This window comes from Notechis scutatus, chromosome 3 (genome assembly GCF_049901735.1).
Source record: "Notechis scutatus isolate UNSWTSFEM ecotype Mainland chromosome 3, rNotScu1.2, whole genome shotgun sequence".
Lineage (NCBI taxonomy): Eukaryota > Metazoa > Chordata > Lepidosauria > Squamata > Elapidae > Notechis > Notechis scutatus.
In genome coordinates, this window is record NC_142011.1 from 162,167,172 (window position 1) to 162,181,584 (window position 14,413).

At 41.3% G+C, this 14,413-nt stretch overlaps 1 protein-coding gene across 1 annotated transcript in view; it reads left to right on the plus strand.

Annotated features, from left to right (window-relative positions):
- Positions 1-14,413, plus strand: part of GREB1L (GREB1 like retinoic acid receptor coactivator) — a 161,396-nt gene that overhangs the window by 125,182 nt on the left and 21,801 nt on the right. Inside the window, exons 18-22 of the mRNA XM_087961622.1 lie at positions 2,093-2,226; positions 3,516-3,855; positions 4,828-4,943; positions 6,047-6,291; positions 13,135-13,688. Of these exons, the coding sequence (XP_087817748.1) occupies positions 2,093-2,226; positions 3,516-3,855; positions 4,828-4,943; positions 6,047-6,291; positions 13,135-13,688 (1,389 nt within the window). The remainder of the gene's footprint in view (positions 1-2,092; positions 2,227-3,515; positions 3,856-4,827; positions 4,944-6,046; positions 6,292-13,134; positions 13,689-14,413) is intronic.

Below are 14,413 nucleotides of genomic sequence, written 5' to 3' on the forward strand. Positions count from 1 at the left end.
TTGATGGGCGTGGCAGGGGAAGAATACTGTAAAATCCCACTCCCTCCCTACCCCACTAACCTGCTTTCCAGCTCCGTTCTCCTGTGCAGCGCAACAAAAGAAGACCCAGCCGATCAGCTGGGACTTGGGAGGCAGAGAATAGATGGGGGCAAGGCCAGTCAGAAGTGGCATTTGGCGGTTCTCCAAACTACTCAAAATTTCAGCTACTGGTTCTCCAGAACTGGTCAGAACTTGCTGAATACCACCTCTGCTTCAGTTCCAGGATTAAATAAATCTAGTACTTGTGGTGGTATTGCAGTGGCCTTCTGTTTTTTTAATTAATTATGCACCATCAATTCATTTTCATCTCCTAGTAAATACATAGATTTTTTTCCCATAACAATAACCCTAACCTGGTATTTCAGTTCTTACAACAGTGCACTCATTGTCACTCATTGCTGCTGGTTGTCCTCTTTCCTCCACTTTTCTCAGTATTAGAGTCTTTTCCAAAGAATTAGGTCCTTGCCATAATATGCCCAAAGTACAGGCGATTCTTTATATGGGATTGGAATTTCTGTCATTAAGGATGCAGTCATAAAGTGAGATATCACATGACTTCATTGCTTAATGACTGCAATTCCAACAGTCTGTGTGGTGATTGTTAAGTGAACGCAACTGGTGTTAGCCAAGGATCCACCACAATCCAAGCCATTCCTTCCCATCTCTGCCCTTTTGGCCACCCTGAACCCTGCTGGTAGGGCAGCAAACTGCATGGCTGTGGGGCTGTTTGCCACACCCTGGGAAGCTGCAGCTGCTTCAGCCCAGTCCCAGCTGCAGTTGCCTTAGCCACTCTGTGCTCAGAGGCCTCTGCCACCTGTGATCCATTGCCCCAGTTATGTTTTTGCTTCTGCTGCTGTCAAGGCATGCCCTGACTGTCTGCTGATTCAAATTGGGCTTCAAATGCATAAAAAACAAGGGTGGGGGCAATCCAAATGCAGCCTTTGACCTGCAGGGAAGCATCTCTTACAAAGCCTAACCACAGGAAGCACCTCCTGCAAAGCCTTCTCCCTGGAAGTGTCTCTTGCAAAATGTGAGGCTTTCCAGGAATGCTTCCAATGCAAGCTACAGAGGGTGCACTGCATCTCTAGAACTCCACATCCCTCCCGTTCTGCCACCATCCCCAACAGCTTCTCCCACACAGCCGCCATCCTTTGCCTGGGAGCCATTGCCAGCTCTCCTACCTGTGCCTTGATGTCTAGTAGGCTCCATTGGCAGAGAAAGCTGCTGGCCTGATAAGCTCCCTTCAGCAGATGAAGTTCTGCTGCTTTTCCTTGCTCGTGGTGTGTACATATTAGCGCTCCATCCTGACTCAGCACCTGAATCCTGGGCCAGCAGCAGGAAGAAGAAAACATCAAAGACTAGTTGGAGGGGAAGAGCAGCAGGAGGCAGTAGAGTTACGTGGCAGCCAAAGGGCCATAGATGGGGAAAAGATAGGCAGGTTGGGGAATTTGAAGTGCTCCTGTGATTTTAAGTGTAGGTGGGTTGCCCATATTTTGAGCATGTGATCGCGGGAGTACTTAAATGGCCATAAATAACCTTGGGCACTGAATATAAGTCCCTTTGTTCAGTGCTGTCATACTTTTGAATGGTCACTGAATAAATGGTTGTAAGTTGAGGACTGTAGGATAATTTCAACCTGGTCATTTGGGCTTCTAATGAGAACTCTGGGTTGGTTGGTTTGATGATTTATTGGTTCTCTTTTGGTTGGATTTTGATTCTGCTATGATTTCTGTTCAGAATTCTATTCTGAAGTTAATTCTGGAATAATATATATGAAGGATTGGGCTTGTGTTAATTTTTATGTTGCTGTGTATCTTACAATCTTTTATTTGGAATTGCAGTGGCTCTTCTGGAAAAGATAGTTCAGCTAAACAACCAGTTGTGTTTAACAGTTGCATTGTTCACAGTGGAGGAAAGTACTAATGTACATACACACATAATTTTATTTGCTGTTAAGTGAGAAATGGACAATGGATTTATGTTTTAAATGCAGGATGTGCATTTAAGTGTAATCTGATTCTGATCATTGCTTTGTTTGAAATGTATCTAACAGGAGGAAATAACCCAAGATGAGAAATTGTATTTTGGGTTGAATGAATACAGCAAGTCTCTGCAATGGGGAATCACAAGCCCTCTTCTTAGATGTGATGAAATTTTTGAAAAGATGGTGAATACACTCTTAGACAGGTAAATGCTTTTGGGGATAGTACTTAGTCAGGACTGTATGTTTTGGCACTCAAAAAGTCTCTTTCATTTAATAAATTCAATATGTAAATAGGGAAACAGTAAGAATTCTAATACTATCTAAATAAACGCTTGCAATATTGTTCATATTGAAATCTTTCTGGTATAAATCTGAGGAAGGCTGCTGGAGGTTGTCTTTAAATTATATTGTGAGTGATCCTACCTTTTAAGGCATGATCGCATTAAAAGAATAATGCTTTTCTCATATATTCCAAAAGGAGTAGGATATGATTTTTTTAAACTTCCCAGTCTAACTCACAGCCCTAGTATTTACTTGGGGGAGGGGGGGAGTTGTCTTTTAGACAAATATTAATCAGATACAGTCAGTGGTGGGATTCAAATTTTTTTACTACTGGTTCTGTGGGCGTGGCCATGTGACTGGGTGGGCATGGCTGGGTTTTGTTTTTGTTTTTTTGCTTTTTTGCAGCCCCCACCCATTTTTTGGGCCTTCTGGGCCTCAGAGGAGCCTCTGGGGGGCGTTTTTGCTCCCCTAAGGCTCCTCTGAAGTTCAGGAAGGTAAAAAATGGAGGGGGGGAGGGGCTGAGCCATTTTTTGCCTTCCTGGGCCTCAGCAAAGGGAATCCCGGCACAGCTGATCTATGTACAGCTGATTGTCGGAAGGGGAAAAAAAAGAAAGAACATCAGGCAGGTGAGCGAGCATCAGGCGGGAGGGCGACCGGGTCAGGGGCGTGGCTAGCCAGAACTTACTACCGGTTTGGCGACCCTAGCCAAATTCTTGCTACCGGTTCTCCCGATGCGGTGCGAACCAGCTAAATACCACCACTGGATACAGTCCTTTTTAGCTTTCTAAGTTCAGCAGTACGATCTTAAAATGATTAGTATGTACCTAATCTATCATTATTATATTTACTTACAAATTAATTTCTCATACATTTAACTTTCAAAAGGTTTTTTTAAATTCTATAGTACTACATGTGTTGGAATACAAATACCAGAATTTTCAGCCATGTTGATTGGAAGTTATATTAATGCACATTTATAAATATTAATATTACCTCAGTGGGAATTTCTTATATTTGCTTAGATTATGTTTACTAGAGATCATCTGTATGACTGTAGCCTTTCAAAAATATAAAAGTTATATTTAAACACAATGTTTATATGCCCACAACTGAGCACAGAGGACTCCAACTGTCCAGAACAGAAGTATCATCTTTCATGCCAGATATGTTTACATCAAAATGACTAAAAAAAGACCTCTGTCCTTTCAAGGTATCCCAGGCTGCACAGTATGGTGATTCGCTGCTATCTCCTCATTCAGCAGTATTTGGAAGCCTTGATGGCTCTCACTACCATGGCCTCACTAAGAGACCACAGCACACCAGAAACGCTCAGCATAATGGATGACATCATCACTGCTCCTGGCAAGGATAAGAATGGCTGTGGCCACATGTTAGTGATCCGAATTCCTTCTGTGCAACTGGCAATGCTGGCAAAAGAGAGGCTGCAAGAGGCACGAGATAAACTAGGTCTGCAGTATCGTTTTGAGATAATTTTGGGAAACCCAGCTTCAGAGCTTATGGTTGCCAAGCACTTTGTGAAAAGATTAAAGGTTAGTTTCAAAGGCTTGTTTATGTGTGACTAAGAGCCCAATCTGATAAGCTTGCATGGAAACATATAGTACATTGTTTGATTTCTCTGTTAAATTTCTTAGGGAGAAGCCACAAAGATGTTATATTGAATAGAAGCAGGATATAGTAGGGGAATATAATACTGGCATCCTCTCTTCTTTAATGAAATTCTATATATTTCATAAAACAAAGGAATCTATCTTGCAGAATTGTGGCTACAAATTATGAGTATTAACTGAGAGACATTAAACTATTCCGATCAGCTTGTACTTGTTCAAGTGTTATTGATAGATTTAGGTAACAGATCATCACACATTGGAAGTTTTTGTTTACTTAGAGTTTACTTATATACTCTCCCCCCTAATTTTTGTAGGTTTGTTTTTATATCAGATGAAATTCTTACCAAACATGGCAACAAGATTTAAAGACAGATCACACATAATGCTAATTCATAAGCTTGTCTAGTGTGAATGTAGCCATTTTTACCTGCCAACTCCAGAGCTACCACAGAGAGCAAAGAAGAAAGCAGAGATTATCTGTCATAAATAATTTTCTCTACCATGGAGTTTCTGAAGGTTCTCAGTCATGTCTTGTGGCCTTTAAAACTGCCAGTATGCCTGAATCCTAATAAAGACATGGGAAATGCAATTTTTTAAAAAAGAACTGTGAGATTTGGAAAATGCCATAACTTCATTTGTGTAAGAAAGAAAGGATCCACTATTTAGAAACTGCCTTAGTTTACATTTCATTGTTTTTGCTCTGGGAGTTGAATTGTAGAAGATTTCTAATGCAAGAATTTCAATTTATTTACATTTCCTGCTTTTTACAGACTTTTTAAAATTGATGTTCTACTTTTCAATTGCTATCCTCTACTAGGATTTTTTGTTTTACAAAAAGGGTTTCTGAAACAACCTTAATGAAATTGAAAGCTTTCTTGTTATTCTTTCTCATAGGCATGGAGAGGAAATGAAGATGATGATTGGTTTCCTCATACTTACCAAGACTTAGAAGGTCTACCTTGTATTGTTGTTTTAACTGGCAAGGATCCATTAGGAGAAACATTTCCCAGGTATGCTGAATTACTCCATAGTGCAAATATAATAGCTCCCTAAAATATCTAGATTATTCCCAATTTCTTTCTTTAGGTGGCAATCTGGTAATTTTCAACAACACATTTGTAATTTTTCTGTCTTATAGTTTGAAGGGAAAAAACAAACACATGAAGGCAGCTGTGAAAATAGACAGCATTCACTGAAAAAAATATTTGATTGTGTTTCAAATCCCTAAGATCATAGTGCACAAGTTGTTATAAAACTTAAGTATAACCTATGAAAGAAACCAGCATATCTATTCAATAATACAGGTAGAATTTTCATACAATTGATATGAGCTATAATCTGGATAATAGAAATAACTTTTCTTGGTTTCATAACGTGGCACAGAGGGCATTTCATAAATGCAATGCTCCAATTGTAAAAAGGCTTCTTTTGGGCCCTTTCACTTCAAATCAGTTTATACTAATCTGGTTGCTGCCTAGTTTTATGGGGTTCAAGTCCCAGAATTTTCACCAATGATCCTGAAGCCTGGAAGATTATGGGAAGAAAAGTCCATACATGTAAATGACATCATAAAAGTTTGTGTATATATTTGAACTTTCAGTATTTTTGCATAAATATGACCTACAATCTGATCTGTTCTCCACACAAATCCTAAAACTAGATAAAGAAAACCTAACTGAACAATTAATTAAGAAGTCTAAAAAACATTAGACTTCTTCATTGATTTGACAAAAATGATCCAATCTAATCTTGTAATTTAAAACCCTAATTTAAGAAGAAAAAAACAGATGAATGATTAGATAAAATGTGGTTTGACAGAATGCTGAAAAATCATGGTGACTGCCTCTATATCCTAAATATCACAACCAAACAATTCTGACCAGTTCGTATTTTATAAAGCAATACAGTTAATTTGCATTTTATTTTATTTGTATAAAAAGTCTGTCCTATCTTCTTTTCAATATTGTTTTATATTATTAGCAAAGTTAAAATACAAACTCAAAGAAAAACAAAACACCCTCCCGTCCTGTGCATATGGTTCACTCATCACTTTAAAAGACAAGAATTATAACCCCATTGTTCAGCAAGCCTTTCTATATTGCTTTTTCCCCAGGTCTTTGAAATACTGTGATCTTCGACTGATTGATTCAAGCTATTTAACTCGCACAGCCTTAGAACAAGAAGTAGGCCTAGCATGCTGCTATGTTTCCAAGGAGGCAATTCGAGGGCCTATTGTAGCTCTTGACCTTAGTGAAAAGGAGCAAGAGAAGACCAGCATTGGTGAGAATGATACTGATGAACTGTTGATTGACTTGGAGAGGCCACAAAGTAATAGCAGTGCTGTGACTGGAACTTCAGGTTGGTTCTTAATTTTATCATTCACAGTGCTATAGCTTGTAGTGAATGCCTTTTGTCCAGGAGGCACTGCTAATCCAGGATATAGCAGAGCAAATTTTACAGGATATAAGTAAATGGGGGGGAATCCAGTAATTTTTAGGAGAGAATAGGATAAGTGGAAAATGGAAAGGAATGGATATCGGTGAATTTTTAATACGATCCAACTTGATTATTTCAGAATGAAGGGAATGGAGATGAAAGAGATGAAATGGGTATGCAAGACAGTTCAAGAGGAGACGTTTAAAGTGGAAGAGTTATATCCATCCTCAGAGTTGTCACAGTTTCCTCCTTCACTTATTAATGAGGCATTCATCCAATCAATACTCTGCCCTTAAGAGAGTGAGACATTGTAAGGTGGCTATGGGAGTTGCCCATGTCATCTTGTGAGAGGCAGCACCCTTTACTCATGCATTGCTACCGTGTTTCTCACATAATAAGGCCGGGCCTTATTTTTTGAGCCCAAAAACGGCTGGGCCGTCTTTTCGGGGTAACTTAATTTCCCCCTTTCATCCTCATCTAGAGCCCCCGCGGGCAGCCTCGCCACCAGCTGCTCCTAAGGGCGATCATGGCGCGCGCAGAGAGCTCCCTACTCCCACCAAACACCTTTGCTGCAGACCCAAGACCTTTGGCACCTGCCTCTGTTGCTTTCCTTCTGCCCATTCCACTGCCGTTTGGAGTGCCGTTGGAGCTGCTGCCGCCGTTTGGAGCTGCCTCTGCCGTTTGGAGCTGCCTCTGCCGTTTGGAGCCGCCGCCGTTTGAAGCTGCCGCTTCGGCGTTTGGAGCACTACCGCTGTTTGAAGCACCACCGCCACTCCAAACACGGGCGGCAGCTCCAAACGTGACGGTGGCACTCCAAGCGGCGGCGGCGGCTCCAAGCAGGGCAGCTCCAAACACGAAGCGAGCCACCGCCGCCATTTGGAGCTGCCGCCGCTGTTTGGAGTACCATTGGAGCTGCCTCTGCCGTTTGGAGCTGCCTCTGCCGTTTGGAGCTGCTGCCGCCGTTTGGAGCCACCGCCGCCGTTTGAAGCTGCCGCTTCCACGTTTGGAGCACTATCGCTGTTTGGAGCACCACCGCCACTCCAAACACGGCGGCAGCTCAAACACGGAAGCAGCAGCTCCAAGCGTGGCGGCACTCAACAGCGCCGGCGCTCCAAACGGCAGAGCAGCTCCAAGCAGCGAGCCACCGCGCCCGTTGGAACTGCCGCCGTCGTTTGGAGCTGCCACTTCCGCGTTGGAGCTGCCGCCGTGTTTGGAGTGGCGGTGGTGCTCCAAACAGCGGTAGTGCTCCACGCGAGCGGCAGCTCCAAACGGCAGAGGCAGCTCCAAACGGCAGAGGCAGCTCCAATGGTACTCCAAACAGCGGCGGCAGCTCAAATGGCGGCGGTGGCTCCGCTTCCGTGTTTGGAGCTGCCTCTGCCGTTGGAGCCGCCGGCACCGTTTGGAGTGCCGCCGTCACGTTGGAGCTGCTGCTTCCGTGTTTGGAGCTGCCGCCGTGTTTGGAGTGGCGGTGGTGCTCCAAACAGCGGTAGTGCTCCAAACGCGGAAGCGGCAACTTCAAGCGGCGGCGGCTCCAAACGGCGGCAGCAGCTCCAAATGGCAGAGGCAGCTCCAAACAGCGGCGGCGGCTCCAAATGGCAGAGGCAGCTCCAAATGGCGGCGGTGGCTCCAAACGGCAGAGAGCAGCTCCAAGCGGCGGCAGCAGCTCCAAGGGCACTCCAAATGGCGGTGGTAGCTCCAACGGCACTCCAAATGGCAAGTCCCCCCACCCTTCCCCTATTTTGCATGTTTTAAACTAGGCCTAAATTTGGGGGAGGGGCTTAATTTGATTTTATGCCTAGAAAACATGCTGGGTCTTCCTATTGGTGGAGGCCGTATTGTTGGAGAAACACGGTATTAGGACCTTGGAGTAGGAGGTGAGAATTGAAATTGTGACAGCTCTCTGGAGTGGCTGGTCAGCTCAAATGCCTGATTCTAAGTGCCCTTTCAATAGGCTGCCTTAAATGGTCAGAGGTGGCCTTTAATATGTATTAGGCAGATGAGGGCTATAACTGGCAAGGACTTTATCACATCTGTGGGTAGCGTAGTTTATTTCCTAGGTTTGAAGCAGGGATTTTGTAATTTTCATTTTCTTTCTTTGTTTTTTAGTTGATTAAAATGGTGTTTAAAAGCTTTGCTTTGGGGCTTCCAAAATATTTTTTGTGTATTTTTTATTTAAAATAGTAGGAAACCCTTGCCAGTTAATGGTCACTTAGGTTAATGGGGTCTCTACCTCAGAAAAGGGTTCAGGAACTGCTTATAGATCTCAAACCTCAAGTTTTCTACTACTCTGTCTGACAACAAAGTGTTGGGCTAGAGTGGCTATTGCCTGTTCCAGTCCACCACGTATTTTTTATTTTTATTTATTTTTATTTATTTATTTATTTGATTTGTCAATTGTTTACAAGATAATAAGTATAAGTGTATACATAGTTGTGAATACATGAGATGGGTACATATAAGAAAAATAAAAGAATAGAGAAACAATAGGACAGGGACGGTAGGCACGTTGGTGCGCTTATGTCGCCCCCTACAGACCTCTTAGGAAAGGGGTGAGGTCAATGGTAGACAGTCTAAGGTTAAAGTTTTTGGGGTTTGGGGAAGAGACTACAGAGTCGGGTAGAGTATTCCAGACATTGACTACTCTATTGCTGAAGTCGTATTTCCTGCAATCAAGTTTGGTGCGGTTTACTTTGAGTTTGTATCTATTGTGTGCTCTTGTGTTGTTATGGTTGAAGCTGAAGTATTCATTGACAGGTAGGACATTGCAATGTATGATTTTATATACCATGCTTAAGTCAGACCGAAGATGGCGTAATTCAAGGTTTTCTAGTTCTAGAATTTCAAGTCTGGTGGCATAAGGTATTCTACAACGAGTAGAAGAGTGGAGAACTCTTCTTGTGAAATATTTCTGGACTTTCTCAATTGTGCTAATATCAGATACGTAATGAGGGTTCCAGACTGATGAACTGTATTCGAGTATTGGTCTAGCAAATGTTTTGTATGCTCTGGTTAGTAGTGTGATATTGCCAGAGAAAAAGCTACGTAGGATTAGGTTAACAACTCTTAATGCCTTTTTGGCTATGTAGTTGCAGTGGGCTCTAGCACTCAGATCATTAGAGGTGAGTATTCCAAGGTCCTTTACAGAGCTTGGGTCATCAACAAGGTCTTGACTATTCAGCTTGTATTTTATTTTCTGATTTTTTTGCCAATATGTAAGACAGAGCATTTATTTGTTGAGATTTGAAGTTGCCATTTGTTTGACCATTCGGATACATAGTCAAGATCTTTTTGTAGGGTAGCAGTATTGTCTGTGGTATTGAACAGCTTTACATCATCAGCGAAGAGAACGCAATTGCTCTTAATATGATCACAGAGGTCGCTTTATGTAGAGTATGAAGAGAGTTGGTCCTAGAACACTGCCCTGAGGGACACCACTATTGACAGGTACTGGATTTGATAGGACTCTCCCGATTTTGACCATTTGTTGTCTGTTTGATAGGAATGCTTCTATCCAGTTATTCAGTTGTCCAGATATACCATAGGATTTTATTTTTAGGAGTAGTTTGTCATGTACCACTGAATCAAAGGCTTTACAGAAGTCTATGTAGATTGCGTCTATTGCTTTGCCCTGGTCGAGTTGTGTCGTCCATATGTTTTTGCAGTGTAAGAGTTGCAGATTACAGGATAGTTTTTTTCTGAAACCAAATTGTTTATTGGAGAGTAGGTTGTTTGTCTCTAAGTGTAGGATGATGGATTGGTTAATAATTGATTCCATGACTTTGCAGGTGACGCAGCATAAGGAGATTGGTCTGTAATTTTCAACTAGGCTTGGGTCTCCCTTTTTGAAGATGGGGATGACTGTGGCTTGTGACCATAGGTTAGGCAAGGAGCTGGTCCTGAAAGATTTTTCAAAGATTATGCTTAGAGGTTTGGCTATGGCAGTGGATAGCTTTTTTAAGAAGTAGGCACATATTCCATCCGGTCCAATAGATAGGGATGGTTTTAGATTGCGTAGTGATTTTTCAACATTGTCTTCTGTGAAATCGATATGTATTAGGTCATTGTTGTTATCTGTGGTACGGTTAGGAAATACTGGGCAAGATCCATTGCTGTTTACAAATACTGAGCCGAAGAATGTGTTAAAGATGTTGGCTTTAATGGTGTCGTCGTTGCAGTCTTTATCATCAGGTCCTATCAAGGGAGGGATGGACCTTGAGTCTTTTAGTTTGTTGTTTACAAAATTGTAAAAAGCACGGGTGGAATTGGTGCTTAGAAGGTTTTCTTCTTGTTTAATGTGATAATTGGTGCATTCGGTCTTTATCTGGTGGCATAAGTTTTTGTATCGGTTTTTGAAATTGGCAACGTGACCAGATTTGTTTTTCCGCCAGAGTGATCTCTTTTTGGATTGAAGTTTCCTTATTGATATGGGTAATCTTCTTTTTTGTTTTGTTTTGGGAGTTGTTGTTGGAACATATAGTATGATGACTCTTTTGATTTCAAGTAAGAATATGTTGTAATGGTCTTCAACGGTAATAATGGGCATTTTATCTTGTCTAGACATAGGACCATACCTAGCATTCAGTTGGCTTCCAGGAAATTGGCAAATGGGATCTAAATATAGCAATCCTTTTGTCTGAGATAGTTTGAAGGTAACTGCAAAATATTAGTAGTGGATAATATTATGCAGGATTTCAAATAGCCTTGAATGCAGGTGGAAGGCTCAAACATTCTTCCAATTAGCATTATGAAAAAAAATATTATTTCTATAAAAAATATATATATATTATTTCTTTTCTGAGCCAATATTACATATATTTTTTCTGATGTGGACTAATTTTGAGCTTTATTGAGTTCAGTGACCAGGGATGGCACAGTCATTGCTGCCAGCTGAGTAGCAAAGAGAGGCCTGGCCTATTGTGCTTTTTTGTCTTGTCTAGAAAGTGAACATAGTAGCCAGGGTGGGTAGAATTAGTACTAGAGTTGTTTTTATTCAAATATCTATTGAACTCTGAAGTCAGTGAAAGTCTCTTACAGCCCTGCTGTAGTTAGAATAAAATATTTGTGGAGAGAGGGGGAAAATTTTGTACTTCTTCCAAGAATTATAATCTTATTGACAAAATAAAAAATATTGATGTGACCATGACCCAAAAATGTTTATCAAACCGTGATGCAGATCTGTTCTTTATTACCTGGACAGGATTTCTGTTCTTATTCTATAAGATTTGTACTAGGTCTACCAACTCTTGACTGCAAAAATACAGATAACCATTAGAGGGCAGCAAAGAGATGCAAAAAACTTGCTATCTTTACTGCTATCTGGTAGTCCTAAATCTGTGGAAATTATACTCTCGTTACATGTTCCTTTTTAGATCATTGTATTTGAAATTTGGAAAAATTAGGCTTCTTGGAGTTGGTTTTCTTCTGTTAATCTTTTCAAATAATCATTACTAAGAACTAAGAACAGGATGTTATGAAGAATTCCACAGTACAATAAATCATGGCTTGTGTATCCATAATTTATTAAATCTAAATTGGCAGATTCAACACATAAGCAAACTACATTATGGGTTGGTACTTATATGCTGTTTTTAAGTCCTTAATAACAATAGCACTTAGACTTATATACAACTTCACAGTGCTTTACAGCCCTCTCTAAGCGGTTTATAGAGTCAGCATATTGCCCCCAACAATCTGGGTCCTCATTTTACCCACCTCGGAAAGATGGAAGGCTGAGTCAACCTTGAGCTTGGTGAGATTCGATCTACCAAATTACAGGCAGCCAGCAGCCAGCAGAAGTAGCCTTCAGTACTGCATTCTAACCACTGCGCCACCGCAGCTCTTACCGCAGCTCTTACCACAGCTCTTAATAATAATGTTTAGTTAATACTGAATGAGGTTATACTGACTAGTGACATAGGGGAACATATGATAGGTAGAGAGATCATAATTCCAGTGCCTCGTTGTGATTTCATAACATCTTTTAAAAGGTTGAATATACACTGATTTAAATAAAAAGGAACTTTCCTGGGTCTAGACCCAATGTTCCAGTGATTTTCTGGTTGACAGAATAAACAAACACTGCTGTAAGATTTTCTCTTTTCAGGTCTTGCTCATGTACTGTTCACAAAAGACAACATGCTTTTATCATTGCCTCTTTCATAGTGTAAATTATATTTAATTTTTGGCTCCCTAGTTGCTATTAATATCACAGGGTTGGGTGAAGAAAAAAATTAATAGTATTTTTTTGTACACGAATCCTTGCCATCCTAAACATTGTACACTAATAGTTTGACAACATGGCACTACAATGACACATTTCTAGATTACATGGCTGAACTTTTGTGATACTTAAATCTTGCATGAATTTACGTTGTGATATTTCACAGATTCTGGCCATTTGTGATGTATCTTTTAGAAACATTTTTCAAAATATTATCTTCTTTGTGAAGATATTTTGTGGAATGATGGTTACACATTAAACATTTGCTGATTCCTGCTGCATTTTTGCTGATGAAAGATTTCCTACACCTTTTACAAATTGTAGAAATGTGATGATATGGACTGTTCTTTTTACATTTCTGCATGTCCTTAAATTCTCTGTTCACGTCTATTTACCTATCCTCTCCTGATCTTTTGTGCTGTTCCAAAGCTCAAGTGCTAGCAGGATATTTTTGGTATAGAAGTTGCAGGGCAATGTATTATGCATTATATGTTACTGGATATCCTTCAGCCCTTCCTTTTCCTTCCTTTCAATCTATCTTCCAGGTTCTATAGCAGAAAATGGAGTGAGCTCCTCTAGTGCCACAGACAAGTCTCAGAAACAGTCACTGTCTATGAACTTCCAGAATGTTGCTACTAGCTCTGTTGATGAAGGCTTTGCTGCTGGGGAGCCTTTGAAACAAGAATGTGACTCTCTAGCCAACCAGATAGCCAGCAGTACCACGTCTAAATTGGCATCAGCTTCCCCTTTGGTCAGCCAGACCTTCCGATGGCCTAACCAGCCAGCGAAAAATTGCAAGACATCGCACATATGCTTACCCCGAATTGTGATCTTGTCAAAAGCTGCTTATTGCCTCCTTGGCTCACAGAAAAGTGGGCAGACACCTTTTTCTTCTGCTTTGTTACCTCATGCCGACGTGTCTTGGGTGAGCTCGTTAAGGCCTTTGCTTCACAAGGATATGACCAGTGAAGAGCAATCTCTTTACTACCGACAGTGGACTGCTGTACGGCAACACCATGCAGACTACAGCAACCATGGTGAAACCACTAGCAGCAGGAGTTTTCATCCACGACGGCTACTTCTTACAGGGCCACCTCAGGTAAACAGATATTATGGGGCAGACCAGACTTCTCCAGCCTGGCTTCTTCCAGATGAGTTGGGAAGGTGTGTTTCCCACCTTTGAGTTATGTTGGCTAGGAATACTGGAAATAGAAATTCTTAAACATCTAGGTGCTCTTACAAAATGAGAAAGAATAAAATGTTTAGTAATTCACATTTATTAATGATAAAATACACTTTGAGAAATATAATTTATAAGCAACTGTGACTATTTGGAGCATGTAAATTCCCTGGAACCTTTTATTCCAGGCTGTAATATTAAATGCTTCTATTATAGTGTGAACCACTACATCCTTGGAGTGAATTTTATGATTGTTTTGATGTCAGTTGGGCCCAAACCAATGACCATCCAGAGACATTTGCACCAGGGGTGGGATTCTACCGGTTCCCACTGGTTCTATAGAACTGGATGTTCAGATTCTGCCCAGTTTGGAGAACCGGCAAATTATGCCCCTGGCTGGCCCCACCCTTTCCTCTCCTGGCCACTCGCCTCTGATGAGGCTGAAGATAAGTTGCTGGAGCTGCTGGGCTTTAAGCCTGGAGCAAGAATCCCTTTCTCTCCTCCCCCTCCCCCCCCACCTATCCTATTTGGAAGATATTGAGTTAGTTTTGCTGTTGCTGACTACCTCCTCCATGCTTCCTAAATGAGATAGATGAGTGGGAAGTGGCTGGTGTGTGTGGATGTGAAATCAAGTCTCCTTCCTA